Here is a 24,228-nt window from a genome sequence, read left to right on the forward strand (position 1 = left end):
CCTTGGCCCTCACCGCAGGAAAGGGTCTGGTCTTACCATGGATGCTGACCCACCATAGCCTCTTGAGGACACAGGATGCCACAAAGTGAAATCCACTCAGCCACAGTGCAAGTGCCCGAGCAGACCATAAGCTAGATAAGCTGAGATCAACACCGAATTTACTGTATGCAGAATAGGGCCAATTCATGGTATGACTGGAGAATCCTCGGCTAGAAATCTCTCCAGTAAACCTATTACAATCCCTGAGATTTTTGCCATTATTGCTTCAGTAACTTCAGACGCATCCAAATATACATCTGAGCACCAGAGTAGATCTTGAGTCAGTAGGTGATGCACCTCTGCACGGTCATACAAGGCCAGCTCCAAAAGGGATAGGCTGAGCCTGGAGCCCTTGGATAGAAGGAATACAGACCAGCCCTGCATCCTGCACCAGTGAGGGCAGCCAGAGCCAGGGCATGGGGTCCACAGTGAGGATCCTCTCAACAGGCAAAGCCAAAGCAAATAGCCTCAGGAGGCTAAAGAGTTGAGGCATCTGATGCTAACATGAGGCACTGAGCTGTGTTCCAAGACATCTGTCCTTCATCCTTCCCAGTGGCTAGGGGGACGTAAAGCCAGAATCTAGCCTGGGCGGGGGGGCAGGAGGGGGGTACAAAAACCTCCTAAACCTAATGTAAGACTGGAGTTAAAGGAAACACTGCCAGGCTGGCTGGTGAGAAACATAACAGAGCCCCAGTCCCTCAAGCAGGGCTGGGAGTCCTGGGGCCCAGGAGTCACTCCCACCATGCCTTAGGCTAAGTCCCACCAGCTGGTAAGACTGGGGCTGCCACCAACCTCCTTTCCAGACCCAGATTAGCTCAGGCCCTAGAGAGAGCAAGTCAGCAGACAGGGCCATGAGCAGTAGAAAGCCAGGCAGGCAGGTACAGGCTGCCTACACCCACACTCAGCACTGTTCTCATCTCCTAAAAGACCAGACAGGAGCCCAGAGAGGACAGCCAGCTGAACTGCTGTCTGCTATGCAGTCTTAGCCAGCAAGGAACACACTATGAAGTATCCCTTCCACGGTGCCAAGCTGGATTAAATAATTTTATTGCCAGAATTTCTCCTCTAAAATATGGGTCCTCATAGTGTGAGAAAAACACAAAATCAAATATTCATTAACATCTTAGACATTTTTTTTTTTAACAGAAATAGGAAGACCCATCAGCTAGGTAGACAAAGAATCAAAGGTTTAAAGTGTTTTTTTATGTTTTGGGATATGCTGAGGATAGGCTTTAAGAGATCAGAGAGGATTAAGATACAACTAAATTCTTCCCTAAAATTTACATCTAGAATATAAATTTGAAGCAACTAACTAGGATCAATCACCAAATATGGCCTTTTGAGGCAACTCAAAATTTACAAGCATAACACAGAAATTAAGCAAAAGGGAAACCAGGATTCTCTGAGAAGCCCAAGACAAGAACGGTTCTTAAGAAAATGAAATCAGTTAATTCTTGGAGAAGTTTCAGCCTCTTGGCCAAAGAGAAAGCCATTCCTGCCCATTTGTTCTCAAGCCTCCCAGCAGGAGACCACCAAATCTATACAAATTAATTAATAATGACAATCAAAGTGAGTAAAAGATCAGACAATGTTAATATATACACATAATATATAAGCATCACATTTTCCTACAGTTTAGTTCCTCAAAACTCAAAATTGCCTTTACAAAAATTTAAATGGACTTTTTAAAAGCTTATTAAAATTACTTTCTCACAACTGGAGAAGCACAGGGTCCTGAGAAATAGACCTCTGGTTCTATCTGCATTTTTTACAGGAACATTAAGTTGAAGGCATCTCAACTCTGATACACTTTCCAGGATTAAAAAAAAAAAAAGTAGGTTTTCAATTAATTAAGTCCCAATGAATTTTAGAATTAAAATATCACCATCCACTTAATTAATTTAAACACTGAAAGTTTAAGGTCCCAAATAAGAGAAGGCTGTTAACTAACTCCTTTAAAATATATCATTTCCAAAAAGATTAATAAATGAATCGTTTCCTCCACCCCTTATTCTCCCCCACATATTATATATTTTTTTAATTATATCTTTATATACCTTGCTAAAATTTAAGGTATTGCAGATTTTCCATAACATATGTGGATTTTAAAAGTGATTTTTATGAGAGAGGAAACTACAACATGAAGAAGGGAATGATAAACTTCAAATTCAGGATTTACCAGTAAGTGGGTGTTGAAGCTGAGCTCGGACTGAGGAGGAACACCCAAGGTTCTCAAAGGCAATGGTAATATTTCTTTTTTAAATTGAGTGATGGGGAGACAGGTGTTTGCTACACCATTATTCACCATACCTTACTTGTATTTTATGATCTTACTTAAAATACTCAATAATTAAGTTATTTTAAAAGTAAGATTTTGTGATTATCATTGCTGATACATGTCAATCAAACTCTCTCTTCAAACATTTTTCAATAGCTGTGTTACTCGACAAAAAGTAAAGTAAAACAATTAAGAGTACATAATTTGTACAGTAGCCAACCTATCATTCCATTTGAACACTTCCACAGAACAAATTAATATTTTTCACACAGACACACTCAATTTTTTTCTCACGTTATACTGTTTCATTCTGCTTACTTAAAAAAAATTATTTTTCCCTCAACTTCTGTATAACTTTCACCATTTGGTAAAAAAAAAAAAAATCATAATTTCTTCTTGTTCTCTAAATAAATCTTGAAGAAATGAAAATGGAGTCACACCTTTATGAACAACATAGAACAGAACTGGTTACATCACCCAAAATGATTGTAAAATTAAATGAAATATTTTGGTAGTAACGGGGTTTCGGTTCGCTTGTTTTGTTGTTTCCAACTATCTGGTGCCAAGAGGCATCTCTAAGTTAAACACCAGGAAAAGACACTGGATACCCTAATACTTCTCTTAACATGTCCCCAGTTCCACAATATTTATTCTGTTTTCAATAAACTGGTAGAAACGTCTTACATACTTTCATTTGGATTTGTTCACATACCTGGAGTATTTAATTTTGTAAGGACACTTGAATTCCTGTGGCCCTGAAAGGACAGCTATTTTCAGTATTTCAAAAAGCCTAACACATACATTTACCTGAAATTCAGCCATGCTAGGAAATGAAAATATGTTTGCTTTTTCCACTGGGGTTTAACCAAGCCTTCCTAAGTTAATTGGTTATCTCATGCAGAGCAGATATTCAGACATATGTCATTAATAAAAATAGAAGAATTCATCATGATTAGTTAGTACCTGCAGTCTGAAAAATCATTCAAAATAAAACAAAATATGAGGTCCATGGGGCAAAAATAATAAAATTGGTCTTTTATTACTGGTAGTTGTTTTTTAACCAGTTATGTTGGTATTTTTAAAACTGCAACAACAAAGTCTGAGAACCACTGTCCCGGAGGAGTTCTAACTATCACTACTTTCAAAAACTCCGGAAAATGTTTATTTCCTAACTATTAAAAATTTGCAAGTTAACTTTCAATTTTTTATTTTTTTATTTTACTTATTTCTTTTTAAACTAATTTATGTTATTTATACTTTGGAGGTTTTTGGGTTGTTTTTTTTTTTTTTTTTTTTTTGGCTTGGGGGTGGGTTTTTGTTTTGGTTTGGTTTGTGTTTTTTTGGCAATTCAGTTCTCTGCTCCTCAAGCTTTGGAAAACAGTAAGTCATGGAAGTGTCAAGAGGGAAAGTGTCTCATATCATATCTTCTTCCTGCTACAAGTCAGGCCAGTAACATCAGGATTGTTTCTCTTTTCCATTGCTTTCAACTTTCTTTAAAATCAAAACAGACCCTCTCCAAACTACTATTCTTATAATATTAAATACTCTGGGTGTCTGAACAAAGCCAAACTAAAAAGAATGACTTTCAATCAATAACCTTTAAAAACTTAACCAGCTCTCTAAATAATCCCCTTTGGCCTAGGGAACAGGTGCAAGGCATGCCTTCCTAGAGACTGTCTCCTCCTTCATGAAGCTGACCTTTTCCAGCCGGCAGCTCTGGTACCCCACAAATCAGTTATCGGTAGCCCGATGCCTGCTTTCCCATCTGTACTTTCCAAATGGCTCCCGATGCCAAGAGCTGAGATATGACCTGGCTCTCAGATGAGAACATGCCTCCCAAGTGACTTGCCAAGTTTCCCTGGAAGCATTTATAAATGTATTCTGTGACCTCCCTCCTCACCCTCTGCATCATGGCTCTACACTTCCTTTTTTTTTTTTTTAATATTTTATTTATTTATTCATGATAGACATAGAGAGAGAGAGAACGGCAGAGACACCGGCAGAGGGAGAAGCAGGCCGACGCGGGACTTGATCCCGGGACTCTAGGATCGCGCCCTGGGCCCAAGGCAGACGCTAAATCACTGAGCCACCCAGGGATCCCCGGCTCTACCATTCCTAATTCCACCTCCTCCTCCTCAGCCTCCAACACCATGTGCCTTCACGCCAAACTCCTTACCCACTGCTCACCTAAAACCCCAACTTCACATCCAAAGGACATAGTTTCCACAATTCTGCAGCTGGTCGGAAGTGATCTTTTCAGGCCTACCTGCAGGGAGCTCAGTTATGGCTTCTTCCCTTGCCTTCTCCAGCTTCTCCCTAACCCAGGGAAATTCCTGCAGGGAATCTAGGAATGCATCAAATGCTTTAGGACCTCTAGAAGGTAGGATATCCAGCAGCAGCATTGTTTTCCGAAGGCCTGTGGCTTGAGCTTTGATTTCTTGAAGGTGGTTTTCTGTCAAGACCCCTTCCTGGTAAAGATACTGAAGAACCAGTCCCTCCACCAGTACCTCTGCACCCAGCTCCAGGCGAAGGGAGCGAAGCACTTGCTTGTCTCTAGCCTCCATTTCTCCCTGGGAAGACACGAAATAGTAGCTCAGATTCCAGGAAGCTGACCAACCCTCCTAAAGGCAAACTCCTTAAGGTCAGGTACATCTAGGAATCTTGGCAGAGTGCCAGGCCGTGGTGTTTAGTATATGGCCGTTAAGCCAAATCAAAGTAATCTTGAATATTTCTGAGCATAATGACCAACCCTGAATATGAATCATCTTTTCTAATTTTGCTTTCCACACAATGGGGTCCTCGCTGGATTCCTTGCTTGACAAGGACGTTTGGAAAAAACTGGGCCGCGGACCCTGCTTAAAAGCAACTTTGATCTGAGAATTGCAGAGCAGCGTTTCATTTTAACATACTAACAAGAACCAGCGGCTTTACTTTAACGTCGACTTCATCACATATACCCCAACACCAGAGAAACTGCCACCGCGCGCAGGCGGCCTGCGTGCGGCCTGCGGCCTTCGGACCGGCTTCTGCTCCACCCTGCCGCGCAGTGGGCGTGGGCGCCAGAGACCCGCAGGTACCGAGCCCTGTAAGGTCCTCCGCCCCTGGGAGCAAAGCCCCCGCCCCGCCACCTCTAGGTGTGCTCTACGGGGCGCCCCCCGTGTGGTCGCGGCACCCCCCCGAGTTCGAATCTCTATAGCACCACCGCCAGGACCGCACGTGGGAGGGACGCTTATTGGGGATTTCCCCCCACTGCAGCCGTGGTCAGTGGCCACGCCCGCCGCCGGGTCTCGGGGCGCCGGTGCCGAGGCTTCCAAGGCGAAGCAGCCGGGGGTCGGGGGGCGGCACAGGGGGCTCCGTGGGGGTGGGGGGTGGCGACGGGGGAGGGGACGGCGTGCGCTGGCGGCCGCCCACGCCCGTCTGGAGCTCTCAGTTCCCTCCTTGCCACCTGAAGTCCTGCTGTATTACCAACAGGAAGAACTAGGAGGGATTTTCGGGGCAACCTGAGAAGCAGGGAATGATCTTCAGAACGGATGGAAGGGGGCGCTGGCCCCCCCAGCACCGCCACCGCCTCCCCAACCCCGGCCGGCTCGCAAACGCCGCAAGTTAGGTGGGCGGGGAAGCCACGCGGGGCCGAGGCCGCAGAGGCCACGGTCCGGGGCCTTCGAGAAAAAATGGATACGGGGTTTCTGGTTTCCTGTTACTTACGTCTGCAAACATGTATTTAAAGAAAAAAAAAAAAAAACCGCAACCGGAATCCAGACTGTTAAGGAACCTGTACCATAAGTACCATCTTTGTTGAAGGCGAAGCCCCTGAACAGGAAGTGCTGTCGCCATCTTTGTTGAGGGCAAACACAGGAAGTGCTGTCGCCATCTTTGTTGAGGGCAAACACAGGAAGTGCTGTCGCCATCTTTGTTGAGCGGGCCCAAGTGTGGGGGACTGAAGCTTTTTTCCGCCATATTTACTGCGGGTAAACAATATCGCCTCCTGGAAATGGAAAACAGTAAGTACGTCACGTAGGGGTTTATCTAAGGGAGTATTTTAAGACAGGATCTCCAGCAGGGCCTTGCCACAACTGACCTGATAGATAAGTCTCAAAAGTCGCCTTATCTACGAAACCTTTCCTGACCAATCTACTTAAAATTGCAACATTAATCTCCTGCATTCCCCATCCCTTTTCAAACTTTGTTTTTATCTGTGGTACGTTATCAACCTCTTATTAAAACTTTTACTCAAGTATTGATCTGTCACCTGTCATCTGTTTGCCTCCACTAAAATGCAGGGTCGTTTATATCATTTTATATCACAGAGTTCCCGTTGCAGCAACCAGCTAGCTACTCTAGAAAGAAAGGGATTTGTCATGGTAAATTGGGGACATTCACAGTCATTAGAAAGGCTGGAAGAGGCCTAAGCAGCACTGCCTAACTGACTCACGGCCACAATCAGGAAGGAGGAGTCGGAAGCCACCACTCCACAGTTCCAACCTCTTGTCAACACCGACAGAGTAAGTGACTGGTCATTGAAACACTGCTGCAGAAAAGCCAAGGTCTCCAGACCTGTATTAGCCAGCAGCATCAAAAAAGCACCTGCAAAGCTTACTTTGATGCATGCAGTTGGTGACAGCTATTTCACATGGAGAACATTTGCAGCAACGCTGTCTGGAGCATGTGGTTTGGAGAGTTCCGGCTTCTAAAGCACAGAAAGACATTCTAAATGTCTAAAGACATTCTAAAAAGAGAGCAGCTGATGCTGGCTGGTGACCTGCTGAGTTCACCACATTTTTCATTCAGAAGACAAGAAAAAATGCATGATCCAAATATAGAGAGATACCAGAATATCAAAAGGAGGGTCATTCCTGAATTCCTTTATGAAATAAGGCATATAAACACATTCATTGATTCACTTTAAATCAGTTTGGTGCTATATGCAGAAAGTCATAGACCTGCTAAGAATTGGTTTATGGTAACAGGAAAAAGAAACCTCAAATATCACTATTTCTAGATGTTAGGTTTCGCGATGATCGGCGGAGAAATTAAAGATGGCAGAGCCCGGCAGTAGGTTCGAGCCTGCTTTAATAGGAAGTGCTCCCCGGCGAGGTTGGGTGATTCAGAGTCAGGGAAGTTGCGCCCAGAGGGGAAAGTGTGCAGGCTTATAAGATGGGGTAGGGCAGGGTTGTTGGGAGGTTGCTAGCCGCAAGTCGGCTATTTTGAGGTCCCCAGTCTCCCCAGCCCAACATTCCGATCATTTTTTGTTGTTGTTGTTATATGGGGCGACTCAGATCTGGATGCTTCCTGCTGACATAAGGGTGTCGTAGGGCTTGTCGGAGGTGGGCAGGCGAGTGTAGGGGTGTAAAAGGAGTTGGTTGACTGACACCTGGGCGATTTCTTGGAGCTTTCCCTGCAAAAATCGGATGACACAAGGGGCAAAGGAAATTAGGATGATTATGGCACATAGGGGGCCAGCCAAGGGAAAAAGCCAAGTCATCCATGTATTGGGGAAGAGGTCCCAAGCAGTGGCACCCTGCCGTCATGACTGGATGCGGTCCTGGAGTTCCTGGATTTTGGTGGTGACAATACCCGATTGATTGATATAGTAGCAGCACTCTTCATTGAGGAATAGACATGTTCCTCCTTTTTCAGCTGTGAGGAGGTCTAAAGTCCACCTGTTTTGGAGGGCCACTGCTGCCAGGCTAGAGAGTTGGGTCTGTAGGGCTGTTAAGAGAGTCGGTGATCCATTCCATGTCATCGTTAAGTTCCTGGGAAAGCTTATAATAGAAGTTGACTGAGGCCCCGATACCTCCAGCCCCAGGCGCCACCCAGGTCAACACTCCTGGTCCTGAACGAGGCGATAAGCCCCAGTGGGCTTCCTTAAGGGGAGGATAGGGGTATTACAGGGCGAGCTGATGAGGAGGTATGAGGAGCCCCTGTTGTTTGAGGCGGTCTATGATGACCTTAAATCCTTATCGGTGTGTCAGGGAGACGGGGAACTGAGGACGGGCTGGATAGGTAGATTGGTCTTTGAGTCTGATTTTTATAGGTTGATGGTGTGACACCACAACTGGCTTGGAGGTATCCCAGACCAGGGGATTGACAAACGGAAGGCGGGGGGATTTGGACACCAGAAGGGGAAGAGTAAGGTGGCTAGAGGTGGTGGGAGAGGGGGAGAGTCGTATAGTGGCCCTGAGTTTATGGAGAATGTCCCTTCCAAGAAGGGGCACCGGGCAAGAGGGAATGATAAGGGAAGAGTGAGCAAAAGGGAACCCATCCAAGCTACAAGTGAGGGGCGGGGTTGACCTAGGACTGGAGGAGGTGCCATCAATTCCCATCACCATCATTGGGGAGGGCTGACTAGGTCCCGAAAAGGAGGGCAGGACAGAATAGGTCACCCCCATGTCCAGCAAGAAGGATATGGACTTACCCACTACCTGGAGCGTAACCCTGGGCTTGGCGTGGGTGAGTAGGGTGTCCGAGTCTGGGCGCCGTCAGTCGTCCTCCACACCCAGTAGTTGGAAAGCCGGATTCACCGATTCAGGGTCTCCTCCACGTGGAGGCTCCGAGGATGCCCCGAGTCCGGGACAGTTGGACTTCCAGTGGCCCATCATCTTACGTTGAGGGCATCTTACGTTGAGGGCATGGCCGGGTGGGTTCCTTTGGATTAGGGCAGTGACGGGCCCAGTGTCCCTCGTTGCCACATTTGAAACAGGCTCCCGGAGGGGGTGCGACTATTTCCTCCCTTTTTCTGATCCCCGGAGTTTGCGGGCCTCAGGGCAGCAGCCAAGGCTTGGGTCTGTAGTTGGACTTTCTGTTGGAGTCCGGCTTGCCATTTCTGTTCGGCAGGCTCCTCCCGGGTGTTAAAAACTTTAAAGGCCACTTTCACCAGGCCTGAGATGGGGGTTTGAGGACCCTCCTCCGCCTTTTTAAATTTTTTCCGAATGTCTGGCGCCAACTGGGAAATAAAATGGGTCGCCCGCACAGTCGCCCCCGCCGGAGAGGTTGGATCTAATTGGGTTATTGGGTTAAGGCTTCCGTCAGTCTATTTAGGAACACGGGAGGGTTCTCATCGGGGTTCTCAACGATTTCTCGCAGTTTGTCATAATTGACCACCTTGTTTGAGGCCGCCCTCATGCCCGCCAGGAGGCACTGCACCATGCGGTCCGGCGTCCGCGGCCCTCCTGGCCGGCCTGGTAATCCCATCCGGGATCCGCCGCTGGGATCCACTGCCAGGATCTGCCTCCGGGATCCGCCCGGGGCGCCCACGGGCACCGCGAGGCCGGGAGATGGGCCTGGTCGGCGTGTTCCCGCGCCGCTGCCTGAATGCGCTCTCTCTTCAGGTGTGAGAGTCGTGGTCTGCACCACAGGTAGGTGGTGCCACGTAAGGTCACGGGCCTGAGCTAAACGCTGAAATTCGTTGATGTAGTTACCTGGGCTGGCAGAGAAAGAGCCCAGCCGTTTTTCAGCTCCTCCCGCAAGGGGCAGACAAGGCCCGACGGTGTCTGGTGAGACCTGGGCCGGCGGCGACCGGAGGGGAAGTCGAGGAGGTGGGGGAGCCCGAGGGGAGGGAGTAGGAGGGACAGCGTTGGGTTCAGGGTCAGGGGGCGGTGGAGGAGCCGCTGGCCCCAAGCGGTGGGAGGATGTGAGGTTCTCCGGCTTTCGGAAAGGGGAGAAGGGGAGTAAGAGTCGAGTAGGAGGATGAGGAGTTGGTAGGAGGTATGTCGGGAGGTGGGGTACGGGCAAGTAGACCTGGTAGGCGAACATCGAGGGCAGAGGGAGGGCCAGGAGCGCAGATCCCAGAAAGCTTGTATATAAGGAACCTCGGACCATTTGCCTTGGTGTCTGCAAAGGTTATCAAGATCCGTAAGAATTTGGTAATCGAAAGTTCCCTCTGGAGGCCATGGGGACCGATTGTCTAATTGGTATTGAGGCCAGGCTCCCGTACCATAATGGGTAAGGCGACGCCTCCTCAGGTCATGGGAGAACCCCAAGACTTCAAGGTTAGCCTGTAGGCAGCCCAAGGGGTTTTCAGATCAATCCTGGACTGGGTGTTTCCCATAGTCCTGGTTGGGCAATTCCAAGGTCAAAACCCGGGGTCCCGGTCCGTCCTTGGAATTACGGAACAGAATCAGAGGCCGCCGCGGGGAAGAGGACGGCTCCAGATAGCCTGGGAGCCGGCCCGGGTAGGGGCTACCGGGGCGGAGGCCGTGACCCCGACGGCCCGGGTGGGGGCTACGGGGGCGGGGTCGTGACCCCGACGGCCCGGGTGGGGGCTACGGGGGCGGGGTCGTGACCCCGACGGACGGGCCGGGGAGCCGTCCCGGGCTCTGACGCAGCTGCGGTTTCCGCAGAGCGAGGACGACCGCGGACGGCGAGCTCCCCCACACGCCGCGGGCAAGGAGGCCGCTGGTGGTCCTGGCCGGGAGAGGACAGTCAGCCGTCCGTCACCCAGGTGAGGTCTCCATCTCCCCCCGGGTTTCGGCACCAGATTGTGAGGTTTCCCGATGATCGGCGGAGAAATCAAAGACGGCAGAGCGGGCGGAAGGTGGGAGGTTGGGAGGGCGCGGCCGAGGGCGAGGCGCGTGCCGGGAGGAGGGCCGGCCGGCGGCGCTGCGGGCTGCGGGCTGCGGGCCTCGGCGGCCATCTTGAGGCCCGTCCCGCGGCCCGACACTACCCGGGTTTCCTCCACGAACCCCTCCAGTGGAAGATGAGAAGATCTTTGTAAGTAGATCAGTGGAAACCCGTTCTAAACCTTCCTCCTCAAAGCCTTCTCATTTTTGTGACCAGTCTGAAGTGTTGCTATACGATATACTATTTTATTACACCAGTAGTGACCATTTCTTTACATGGGTGGCAAGTATTATTATTATCAGCATTTTACAGATGTGAAGACTTGTGGAATCAAAGTGGTCAAATATCCTAGCCAGCTTTCACAGCTAATACATAGCAAAACCTGAATTCTAACCAGGTCCTTCCAATTTCATGCCCTTTCCAGTACACAGTATTACCACAGTCGCATATGGTGAAGCATTGGTTGCTCTAGACAGCCGGAATATTGGCAGATCATTCAGGTGCCACTTCTCACTCGATACTCTGAGCTCCTAGTACTCTCTTTCTCTCTTTTTTTTTTTTTTTTTTTTCTTTTTTCTCCTCTGGAACTGCTGTTCCTTTCCTGGGCAAGATTTAGCTTTTGTACGTGGACAGGCAGGCATAAGCAACATTCTCTGCCTTCATCCAGATGAAGTGGAGACCTCTTGCAACACTGGCAATAGCTGAGGTTACCGCAGACTTTTGGGTGTAATTTTTCCAACTATAAACTTTGGTAATTTTCAAACAAAAACCAAAGTTGAAACAAATGGCACAAAGCACACCCATATAAAACTACCTAGTTTCAAACACGTCCTAATGTCTTGTTCTATTTGGAAAGGCTTGAGATCTTCTGGGAACTGGAAGGGGATATTAATGATGACGTGCAGCAGAGGTGGTGAGCAAACAGTGAGTTCCACGAGAGTTCACAGAGGAGAAGAGAGTCAAAGGCAGCAAGAGACCTTTCGTGCAGGAGCTGAGGGGCATGGAATCCAGATATTGAGCAACCTAAGAGGTTAGCTGTTAAGGATCTGACTTAAATTCATAAAGAGAAGCCCTTGATTATTAAATTCCTCTTCATGTGGCAAAGTTTGATGAGCATTCATGCTACCCTCTAAGCAACTAGGCTGGCTTTGTGATTGAACTAGTCAACTGCCCTTGGTCAGCTGACAGCTGGATTGCCACCCCACATTAGCATACAATGATACTTCTCTGAGCAGCAGACCAAAGGTTCAGCTTCACTCAAATAAATACCTAAGGCAAGCGGACTGAAAAGTCAAACACAGATCAGAAACACTATCACAGATGATTACTCCTCCACTCTGTTTATTCCTTCTCTGTAGGCTGGAAATGTGCCCCTGTAGGCTGGAAATGTGCCCCGCAGAGGATTAAGCACCTGTTACCCAGTGGTAACAAATCTATTTTCAGGAAGGACAGATATTTCCCTTTTTCTCTTTCCCCTACCATGTTTACTTGTGTCAAGACATACCCATTGTTAACATGCAGAACAAAGAATCGAAAAGAACAAATGTATTTTTCTGCCTTCTTATTTGGCCTCTAGTCCTGCAACCTTCAAAACAAAAATCAAAGGAGTCAGACATTTTTGGTTCTTCCTGTTTCATGAATGTGGAAATTAAGCTATGGGGAAAAACAGATTCTTTTCAAGAACACTTGAAACAGTTACAGAAATAGATCACGAATTAAGTTATGGAGAAACCTTGATAAATTAAAAAAAATCAATATCATACAAACTATGTACTCCACCATCTCACAATAAAATTAGAAAATTTAAGGGTCGCCTGGGTGGCTCAGCAGTTAAGCACATCTCTTCGGCTCAAGGCATGATCCTGGAGTCCCGGGATTGAGTCCCGCATCGGCTGCCTGCATGGAACCTGCTTCTCCTTCTGCCTGTGTGTGTATGTGTGTGTGTGTGTGTGTGTGTATCATGAATAAATTTTAAAAAACCTTTTTTAAAAAAATTAGAAAATTTAACAAAAAGATAGTTTCAATAAATCCCATTAACTAAGTAAATTAACTCTCAAACTCGATTTTAAAAAAAAGTCACACACTTCTATTGGTACAGTCATATGGAAAACAGCATGGAGATTCCTAAAAAAATTAAAAGTAGAACTGTCATGATCCAGCAATCCCATTTCTGAGTATAGATCCAAAGGAAATGAAATCAGTATCTGACACAGATACCTTCATTCCCTAGTTCATTGCAGCATTATACACAATAGCCAAGATAAGGAATCTACCTAAATGTCCATTGGTAAATGAATAAAGAAAATGTGAGATTATATGTATATGTGCATGCATAACTACATATATTACAAATATACATATATTTGGCCCTTAAAGAAGAAAATTGTTGTGCCCAAGATTGCGAATCCGAGAAACCACCGAGGAGGCGACACCGATGCAAGCACACGAGGGTTTATTAACAAGCTCGAGCTTGGGTCCAAGTGTACCAAACACAGCGGAGCAGGGACTTGGACCCCAAGGTTAAGAGGCGACGCAGTTTTATAGGGGCCAGTGGCCAATGAGATTATAACACACACATAGTCATGTCGGTCCACACGCAGGTGGCCAATTGAGTTACAATTTACCCTATAGTGACCGTTTGAACTAGCCTATCACTGGTCAGAATTGGCGGGCAAAAGGCGGGGTTTACATTCTTTGGCGGTTAGGGATTCCGCATTCCTATATGAGCCGGTTTCCGGTAAGGGTGTGCCCAGCGGTTGACTCGGGTGGGGCAGCGCCTTAAGCGATAATCAGGTCATGTGGGGGTTATACAGGAGATGGCGGGTGTAGCACAAAATGGAGTTAGTCCTGCTCTGCTTGTCCAGGGGTAGGGGATTTTTGTTAAATTCCTTGGGTCCCACAAAAATCACACCTATTAGAATGACCAAAACCCAGAACTCTGACAACACTGAATGCTGGTAAAGATGTTGAGCAACAGGAACTCTCCTTCATTGCTAGTGAAAATGCACAACAGAAGAGCTACTTTGGGAGACAGTTTGGCAGTTTTTTACAAAACTAAATATACTCTTATCATATGATCCAGCAATGTCCTCCTTGGAATTTACTCAAAGGAGTTGAAAACATATTCACACAAAAACCTGACACAAATATTCATATCAGCTTTATTCATAATTGGCAAATTTGGAAGCAACCAAGATGTCCTTCAGTAGGTGAATGGATATTTTTACTGTCACACATCCGGAGAGTAGAATATGATTCATCCCCCCACCAAAAATAAATGAGGGCAGCCCAGGGTGTCTCAGCAGTTTAGCGCCACCTTCAGCTCTGGGCGTGGTCCTAGAAACCCCGGATCAAGTCCCACGTCAAGCTCCCTGCATGGAGCCTGCTTCTCCGTCTGCCTGTGTCTCTGCCTCTCTCTCTGTCTCTCATGAATAAATAAATAAAATATTTTTTAAAAAATGAGTTATCAAGAATGAAAAGACATGAGGGAACCTTAAATGCATATTACTAAGTGAAAGAAGCCAATCAAAAAAGGCTGCATACTGTATGTCCTGACTATATGACATTCTAGGAAAGACAAAAACTATAGAGACAGTAAAAAGATCAGTGCTTGCCATCGGATTGGGGGAGGCAAGTATCACTAGGGGAGTCACAGAGGATTTTTAAGGCAGAAGAAATACTCTGTATACAGACACCATAATGATGGATACATGTCATTATACATTTGTCCAAACCCAAGGAATGTAGAACACCAAGAGTGAACCCAAAGATCAGTTATAAACGTTGGGCGATTATGATGTGCCAATGTAGGGTCATCAATTATATCACTCTGCTAGAGGATGATGAAAATGGGGAATTCTATACATGTGTGGGGCAAAGAGTACACGGTAAATCTCTATACCTTTCCTTCAATTTTGCTGTAAACCTTAAACTGCTCTAAAAAATAGTCTTAACAAAAAAAAAGGTGGGGGGGAGAGATAGAAATCTTGTCATGGATGAATATGGAGGATATTATGCTAAGTGAAATAAGCTAGATACAGAAAGACAAATACTGCATGATCTCACTTATATGTGAAATCTGAAAAAGTCAAACTCATAAAAGCAGAAAGTATAAGGGTGGTTGCCAGGAGCTGCGGGTGGGGAAAGTAAGGAGATATTGGTCAAAGGCTACTAAGTTTGAGTTGTACAGAATGAATAAGTTTTGGAGATCTAATGTAGAGTGTGTGGCTATCGTTAATAGTATATTGCATACTTGAAATTTGCTAAGAGAGTAGATCTTAAATGTTCTGACCACACATAAAATGATAGCTATGTGACATGATAGATATGTTAATAAGGTTGATTGTGGTAATCAATTTACAATGTATAGATATATCAAAATATCACATAAATGTAAGCAAATTTTATTTGTCAATTATATCTCAGTAAAGCTGAGTACAAAAAGTCACACAGTTCTGACCAATAGAGTATAGAAAGGGAGAAAAAAACCTTTATAGCAGAGAAACATAGCAGACACTACCTGGACCAAATGATCAAGCTTAACATCACCAGAAATAAATCGTATTGACATCATGTGCCCCAATATGATGTGACAAGAAAGGCATATCACCTCTGGGCTATCCTTCCCCAAAATTCATAATCTCAGTGTTTTCATGAGGAAACATCATATTATCGCTTCTCAGCCTTTTGGCTAAGATCCACTGAAACATCATATGAACCCAAATTGGGGCACCTTCCACAAAATATCTGACAATTACTATTAAAAAGTCATGAAACTCTCACAGATTGGAGAAGACTAAGGATTTGACAACTAAAGGAAGAAAAGAATAAAGGGATAGGAGAGAAAAGGAGGAAAGAAGTAGAAAAGGAAGATGGTGAAGGATGTGCCCATCGTCAGGTAGGTATGAAGACTTCTGGACCTGAATTCTTATTCCCTGTTTCACACTTGCTATTTTCTGAACATGCAGTAGGAATCTCATATAGCTTCTCTTCCCCATTACTTTCCCGGCCACCCAAAAAGATTTAAAAACAGTATTTGTCAAAGGAAATACAGGCGACTGTAAATCCTAAAACTATACTTGGAATATGCAGCCATGCTAGCCCCTCTTTCTGTATAACTCTTGATAAAGGTATTATGCTGTAAATAATATTACCTGAATCATGTGTACTAATTAATTATTCTTTTACTAAGTTATGAACTCTGATGATTCCTCAAGGTCTCTAATATTTTGTTTTGATTTTAGGTTAATTTAGCTTATTGCAAAAATTCTGAGACAGTTTATAAAAACCTAAATTATAAAATCTTTTAAAAGACTGAAATAAGGGCACTTGGGTGGCTCAGTCAGTTAAGCATCTGACTCTTGGTTTCAGTTCAGGTCATAATCTCAGGTTCATGAGATTGAGTCCTGCATCAGGCTCCCCAGTCAGCAAGGAGTCAGCTTCTCTCCCCTCTTCTCCTATTGCCCCTCCCCCTGCTCCTATGCTCTCTCTCTCTCTCTCTCTCTCTCTCTCTCTCTCTCTCTCTTTCAAATAAATAATCTTTAAAGGAGCCAAATACATTATTATGCAAATTATTGTGTACTGATATAATATCCCAACAACATTTCCAGATGTTTGAAGTATTATAAGACTTTAGTGATTGATAGTACTAGGATTGCTACAATTTATTCAGAATTTGACAAGTTTTTATTGAACACTTACTGTGTGCTAGGACTGGCTAGGGCTAACATACTGAAAGAGAGATATGATCTCTGTCTTAATGAACCTTAGAGTCTAGAGGAAACAAACAAACAAAACAAATAATCATTGTATTTATTGTGTTATACAATAATACAACATAATTATAATTATTATACAATAATGCAATATGATAATACAATTGTATTGTACAACAGTATATTGTACATTACAATTACAATGGTGGAAGAGTGCTTTGATAAGAAAAACTGGTCAGGGAGCTAGGGGAGGAGAGTTGATTTCAACTGAGTCTCCAGAGAAAGCCTCTTAAAGGAGGTGAACTCTCTTAGTTTTCTTCAAAAACATAAAGTAGTTATAAAACTGTACTGTACACATTTAAAAGATGGATAAGAAGCCAGGTAAGACTTTAAGGTAATAGGATACCTAAAGATATTAGGGCATGCTAAAATAAGTTCTGAGTTTCCCAATATTCATGATAAAAAGAGAAAACCATTTGTAGTGTGCAGTTCCCATCTCAGAAAATACACTGTAATCTAAAAAGACTAACATTTCTCCAATGCTGGTTGCAAGCAGGAATTTATCATCTGATTCTTTATAAAAGGAACATTAGATCAATTAATACCATGATTTCCCTGTGTTATTTTGTACAAGATACCAAAATGTTGTTCAAATGTACCTTCCTGGTATTACCCAACATAAAGCAGAAGATAATACATCTAGGTCTGCCTTTCTGGTGATACAACTAAATGCAGTGACTTAAAGAAACTAGTACATGAATAATGAATGCCATTTAGACTGTCAAGTACTAGCTAACAACCAAATCTAAGTCTTCTGAATGGCAAAATTTAATAGCTACGTTCTCTGCCGAGTATCTACTGGGCTCACATCATGTCCCATTGATGGAAGAGAAATCCATACACTTTGGATAGCAGACATAAGTGATTAAGTTAACATTCCATGATGAACAATTTAGTAACCAACCTTCTATTCTTGTTCAGGGAAAATGACATAGAAGCAAACTATGCTGGCCTCAAGGAAAAGGGTCAAGGTGTTTCTCATGGAACAATACCACCACACATTTTAAACTGTTTAAGCATATAGCCAAGTATTTGGCTGAGACAACAGAATTTGACATCATAAAGCACCAAGAAATTATTTGACCCCACTTCCCCCTCAAAACCCTAAGTATTTCCATTACCAATTGGCCACACTGACCACCAAAAAAAAAAAAAAAAAAAGAAAGAAAGAAAAGAAAAAAAAAGAAAAAGAAAAAAGAAAACCTTCACATGGATCTTACTGAGTGTTTCTTTCCAAGCAGAACTTCATCATCATGATGGGTCTGCCAGGATGATTTATCAGTAAAGGTACCAAGTATTTGAATGAACTAAGCTTTTAACTAGGTTTACCTCATAAAGTCCATTTAAAAATTAGACAATGACTACTAGATATAATGATTTTCATTTCCACATAATTGATGCCAGGCTGTTCTTTCTGACAACAATCTGCCAAAACATTCAGTTGCATCTTAAGGCAAATTTAACCATTAGCCCAGAAGAGGTGCTTCTCTTCCTTCCCATTTGCACTGATAAGTGGGCATACTTCCAACTCATCCACTAACTATAAAGGAAGTATAGAATTTTGAACAAATAGTGGATATTAATATTGAAGCATTAGAGCTGTTCTTCAAGGAGACTGTGTTTAATTTAACAGGGGAAAGAAATCCGCCATTGAAAGTGCTGATGGATTCTTTATGTCTCTTCTCCCTGGATAATGAGGATTTGAATGCTGGGATGCTTGGAGTACCAGTCAACTACAAGTATGAAATGGACTGAAATGAGCTTCTGTCTGCCCATGGAAGTTCTCCCAATGACAAAATGGGTTTTAGACTATAGCCTACTTCACCAAATTCATTTGGCCCACATAGATCTCCCAATAGACAATGGCCTAAGAACATCAGATAGGCAGAAGGAAAAGGAAACACACTTTCCTCGTGACTTTTGAGAGGTTCTCCTCTTGAGTGGCAGCTTTAGACTGTCTTCTCTTGGGAACAGAGAACTTTTTCCATTTTTGTGGTCTCTATCAAATCATCTAGTACTATGAACACAGCATGTGTTCAGTAAATATGTTTGGCCAACAACATAACTAGTTCTTTTGATTTCATTTTATGCATAGTACATAAAATGGTGCCTGCAATAGGCACTCAAAAATATGGGTCAAATGAATACTTATAAGACCAGTGTATTACAATCAGACTTCTTTTTGGTCCCCATTTATATATATTAAAGAATGTAAGAAAGTCAAAAAGTCCTTTCAGTTCATTTTTATGTGGATAATTCTACAAGAGTTATATATTATTATTCTAAAGTTTTGTTATGAGTCATAAGTACCTGACATTTTAAGAATACTCCTACAACCTCTTCTCTTTTCTAACTCTATTCATTTCCCTAAGTACACTCATCCAGCTCACTCCATTAAATATTATCTAAGGAAAAAAAAATCCTAAATGTTTAACTCTGGTTTCCTGTACCTGGTTGTTTGCTTGAAAACTCCATTCAGAGTTCAACAGGCAACTCAATTTGTTCAAATTCAGACTTCTGATTCTTCTTATCCATCATCCTCAGCCACATCATCTCCAACCTGCTCCATTTCTGTAGATGGCACCACTACCCCATCTAGCCAAGGCCATAGGAGTCATGTTTGATTCCTCTCTTTTCCTCATACCTCCCATCCAACCCATCAATGAATCCTGTTGATTCTCTCGCCACATCTCCAAACCCAATCACATCCCTTTCCATCTTCCTCATCATCTAGAACTTTGCTCCATCTTGTTATTCAGATGACACCTTAAATGCCACTTCTCTAGGGAGGCCTCTCCTGAACACCTGATCTAGAACTGCTCCCTCAGACTCTATCACATCACCTTGTTTCATCTTTTCCTTAGCATTTATCACTATCAGTAAATTTTCTTGTTTGTTATTAATTGCTTCCTACTTGTTTCTTTCAGTTTCGGTCTCTCCTTGTTAACATGCATATCCATAAGAGCAAGGACATTTGCATCTTGTTTGCTGCTGTGTTTCCAACATCTACAAAGAAATCTGACACATAATAGATGCTCAATAAATAGTTCTTTTACTTTATTATTTTTTAGTTGTCTCCATGCCCACTGTGGGGGTCAAACTCATGACCCTGAAATCAAGAGTTGTACGCTCTACCCACTGAGCTCACCAGGTGCCCCTAAATACTTCCTGAATTAAGAAGTCAGTGAATCAAATAGCCAATAAGACACAACTTTACGGTAAGAATAAACAGAATGCAAAATAACATATTCACCAAGACCCAGTTTGATCCAATTTCCCTCAACAGCGCTAATTTTAATTTTTTAAGCTAAATAATTATTGAACATTTACTTCCTCCCAGGAATTGGGGCCATTCTTTATACATATCATCTTATTTAGCTTTTTTCAATTCTTGCACAACCTTACAAAGTAGGTATGACTAGCTAAGTGGCAAAGCTAGGATTCAAATATAAGTCAGTCTTATCCCAAAGTCCTAAGACCTAATTACTGCTCTATTGATACTTTGCTCCCTTCAGCTTGGCCAGGTTCCCTGGAAATATTCACCCAACAGTGGCAGCTTAGCTTCAATTTAGAGCCCATGGATCTCTCCCGGAAGGTTGCAGTTCATCTTGACAGCACATGGAGAGCAAGGGTTGCCTTCCCCCAAAACATTCTTCCTAGGAGGCACATCCTGCAAGCACAGGAAGACATTATCCAAAACAGCATTTACCAGAATCAGCTCATTATTAAACGTATGAACCTTCTGCAAACCTACAACAATTATTATGTGCTTTCTAAGACTCAGTAGTCTGAAGATAGATGTTCTTTTGCTATACAAAAGGATTGTGTTCTCATAGAAGTCAAGTGAGCTAGGGCATATTCTGAGGAAAAATATGAGCTATTTCACAGAATGTGCAGTCTCATTCAATTGTAGATTTCTGGACGTGGGAAGGAACTAAGAAATGGCCCTTATTTCACAAAACTAGAATGGGAGGCACAGGAGAAGTAAAGTGACTCCTGATTGCAGGGCTGGTAACTGATAGAATGAAATTACATCATTTACCAAATTTAATTTGCAATATGTAGCTGAGCAATGGGCTTGTCAGTCATTTTGCCTAAATTAATGCCCATTATTTCAAACTTTCTTTAAAAAAAAATTATTTATTTGGGGAGAGGAGGCAGAAGGAGAGGGAGAAGCAGATTCCCCACTGAGCAGGTTGCTCAACACAGGGCTTGATCCCAGGATCCTGAGATCAAGACCTAAGCTGAAGGCAGACACTTCATTAACTGAGCCACCCAGAAGCCCCTATTTCAAACTTTCAAAATGTTGCCAAGTTTATGATATGGATATGCACATATTTTTTTTCTAGACTTCATATTTTGATTTACTTAAAACTTTTCAGGTTACCAGTCTCCGTTGTCATAAGCAATGGACATCATTTCACCTTAATGTCTCTAGTGGGAGAAAACCAAAGAAATTACTATATATTCTCAATAAATGATCTCTTTGAAAACTGATTGTCCATCGATGCAACGGGTGAAGTTGTTTATAAATGGCTCCAATTTCATCAGGAAGTTAAGTGCTGGCATCCTAGAAAAATCTCTTCCATGACACACACTTTTTTCCCCCTCTATGATAACTTTCTGAATTAATTTCTTCCACAGTTCAAAGTGGCTCGATAGTTCAACAGTTGTTGGAGATGGTCTACTTGTACCAAACTGAACTTAGCCCTTTACTATCTACTTCGATGTGTCTCACACAGTAATCCTAACCCTCTAGGTCTGTGGTTATCAAATTTTAATGGGCATCAGAATCACCAGGTGTGCTACTAACTGCAGAGTGCTGGGCCCTGCTGCCTGGGTTTCTTATTCAGAGGGTGGGGATGGGGCTCAGGAATTTGCATTTCTAACAAGTTCCCAGTGATGCTGTCTAGAGACCTTTGTTAGATTACACCAACAAGTATTTCTGCATCAAGATTCACTGGAATTGAATTTACTTGAGTTGGTTTTTTTTTTAAGATTTTAATTTATATATTCATGAGAGACACACAGAGAGAGGCAGAGACATAGGCAGGGGGAGAAGCAGGCTCCCCAGAGGGAGCCTGACATGGGACATGATCCCAGGACCCCTGGATCACAACTTGATGCAGATGCTCTGAGGCAGACGCTCAACCACTGAGCCATCCAGGTGTTGAGATGGATTTTTACAGTCCTGGATTAAACCTAAAACACACAAACACACACATACACACAAACAAACAAACAAAAAACAACAACAACAAAAAACCCCTAAAACACAGATCTATACCTTCCACAAAAATGAATATCCAAAACCTTGCTGAACTCCTTCATTTAGGGAACAGAAAATGCAAGCTTTTGTCAGAGCCTCCTGTGAAAATGAGTTATCAACTGCTGATTAGTGCTCTGAAAAATAATGAGTGTTATTGTTGCAAGTAAGATTTTATTAAGCACTTTCCATTTAATAATTCTTCATCAGGCAGAACAAAGGATTTTCACTCCAGAGCAGGCCAGACCTGGTTCCGTTGCTTAGCAATGGGCTTCATGTACCATTATAGCATTGTGTTTTCCTCTTCAAACAGGGACAGTGTGCCACAGGTACTTTTTAACTTTATACCAGAGTGCTCCCATGAAAAAGGATTAATAATCATTTTGTATTTAATCTAACAGACCAAAAATTCTCAAGTTGAGAAGCTCTCTTTTAAGATGTTTAAGTGCTCTTTACTCTTTCTTCAAAGTGAAGCTTTATGATTCACAATCCCTGAAGTAACCTCTGGAGGGATTCATCTTTCTGACAAAGAGCCATCAATCAGTTAATACATGTTGTAGACCGCCTTGTCCATGTTCAGCTGGAGCTGAACAAGTAGGAAATTCAAAAGATGCATAAAAGAATATCTGTGGACACATTCTGTAAAAGGAGCAGGTCTAGATATTATGAAGACAGCGTCTCCGTGAAATTTATGTTGCATAAGAAAGATGATTAACTTGGAAGAAACAGTAGCAAACTATATAAGACAGTATGCAATTAGCTACTAAATTATGAGGCACTCCACTGAAAGCCTTTTAGGCATTCAGAAAGGGTAGAAACTAATAGGAGCTGGCATTTATCAAGTGCTTCCTACATGCTAGGCACTTCAAATGCATTATCTCTTTTAATGGTCACAACAGTCCCGTGAAGTCGGGATGATGATTATCCTCATTTTCAGATGAGGACACTAAGGTTAATTAGTTTGCGAGTAAACAAACCCAGGTCTAGGTTAAGTAAAGGAAAGCTTGGTGGAGTGTGGCTAGATAGAGACTCACCCATCATGCTGCCCTTTCTCCTGGCATCCCTCTGCATTACTCATAAATGCAGGGCCTAATTCCTACTTCCTCAGGGAAAAGACCTGAGCTCTAATTCATGCTTATAAACCATTGGGAATACCCATCTTTTCAGCCCTTTCAGCCAAATGAAAGTCTCCTGAGACAAAGGTAATGGAAGAAGGATCTCTTTGTATATTATCTTTGAACCATGAGTTCTGTAGAGTGATGCCTGATTTGCACAAAAGTGAGTAGTATGTTGACCTACAAATGCACACCCCATGTTTTTGTAACAGCAGAATTACATCGGCCTTCCGGATTTGAATTGTTCAGTATTTCTGTCCAAACAACCTTTCTCTTTGATTGCATCAACCACACTGTGGCCCTATCCTGATGAACTTTTTCATCTTAATTATTCCTTGAATTTTATCTCCAGCTGTGTCTGAAAGTGCTCCAACTCTCTAAATAATGGTGTATCATTCTACCCCCAACACTTTGCCCCTATTTCCCATATAAATGTAGACAAACATAAGAAGATAAGTAGTTATGTTTTGCAGAAAGCTTTTGAAATAGAAGGTAAGAATGGCTACATCACCTCCCTGCCAGACAGATTAAGGGGGCTTACCAGGGCAAACCCAAACGCTAGGCCTACAATTTGTCAATTATCTTAAAATATCTGAAAAATTTGTAGGAAGTAGAGATAAAAAAGCATAAATGGTTAATATTTAAACAACTACTGAGCCTTGGGTTGGGAATAAGGAATCCTGAATTCCAGAACTGTTTCTGTCCAAGTTCTGAGGCTTTCAGGGTCTATAAAGTATAAGGGACAAGAATGAAAAAATCTGACATTATCCAGCACTGTCTGGGATACACTGAAATAAGAACTCTCATAGGCACCCAATGGGTTTCTTCTTTTTTTTTTTTTTTTTTTTTTTAAATAAGGATCCTTTTTTTTTTATTTAAAGGTTTTTTTTTTCAATTTTTATTTATTTATGATAGTCACAGAGAGAGAGAGAGAGAGAGGCAGAGACACAGGCAGAGGGAGAAGCAGGCTCCATGCACCGGGAGCCCGACGTGGGATTCGATCCCGGGTCTCCAGGATCGCGCCCTGGGCCAAAGGCAGGCGCCAAACCGCTGCGCCACCCAGGGATCCCCCAATGGGTTTCTTCTACAAGCAAGGAAATCATCAAGAGAGTGAAAGGCATCAAGAGAGTGAAAAGGGAGGAAATATTTGTAAACCATATGATTTACAAACAGTTAGTACCCAGGATATATAAGGAA

At 43.3% G+C, this 24,228-nt stretch overlaps 2 protein-coding genes across 5 annotated transcripts in view; both read right to left on the minus strand.

Annotated features, from left to right (window-relative positions):
• The window catches only part of CRADD (CASP2 and RIPK1 domain containing adaptor with death domain), a 208,277-nt gene extending 201,780 nt beyond the window's left edge, over positions 1-6,497 (minus strand). For 2 of the 4 annotated variants that reach the window (XM_055336428.1, XM_055336425.1), the window contains exons 1-2: positions 6,023-6,497; positions 4,584-4,887 (exon numbers count right to left, since the gene is read on the minus strand). In XM_055336428.1, coding sequence (XP_055192403.1) covers positions 4,584-4,887; positions 6,023-6,274 — 556 coding nt within the window. In that variant the 5' untranslated portion in view covers positions 6,275-6,497. The remainder of the gene's footprint in view (positions 1-4,583; positions 4,888-6,022) is intronic. The other 2 variants (XM_055336427.1, XM_055336426.1) reach the window with 2 other exon arrangements.
• A 13,670-nt stretch (positions 6,498-20,167) lies between these two features.
• SOCS2 (suppressor of cytokine signaling 2) overlaps positions 20,168-24,228 on the minus strand; it is a 77,350-nt gene continuing 73,289 nt past the window's right edge. Inside the window, exon 4 of the mRNA XM_055336536.1 lies at positions 20,168-20,320. Coding sequence (XP_055192511.1) covers positions 20,219-20,320 — 102 coding nt within the window. The 3' untranslated portion in view covers positions 20,168-20,218. The remainder of the gene's footprint in view (positions 20,321-24,228) is intronic.

The sequence above is a fragment of the Nyctereutes procyonoides genome, unplaced genomic scaffold (assembly GCF_905146905.1).
Source record: "Nyctereutes procyonoides isolate TBG_1078 unplaced genomic scaffold, NYPRO_anot_genome, whole genome shotgun sequence".
NCBI lineage: Eukaryota > Metazoa > Chordata > Mammalia > Carnivora > Canidae > Nyctereutes > Nyctereutes procyonoides.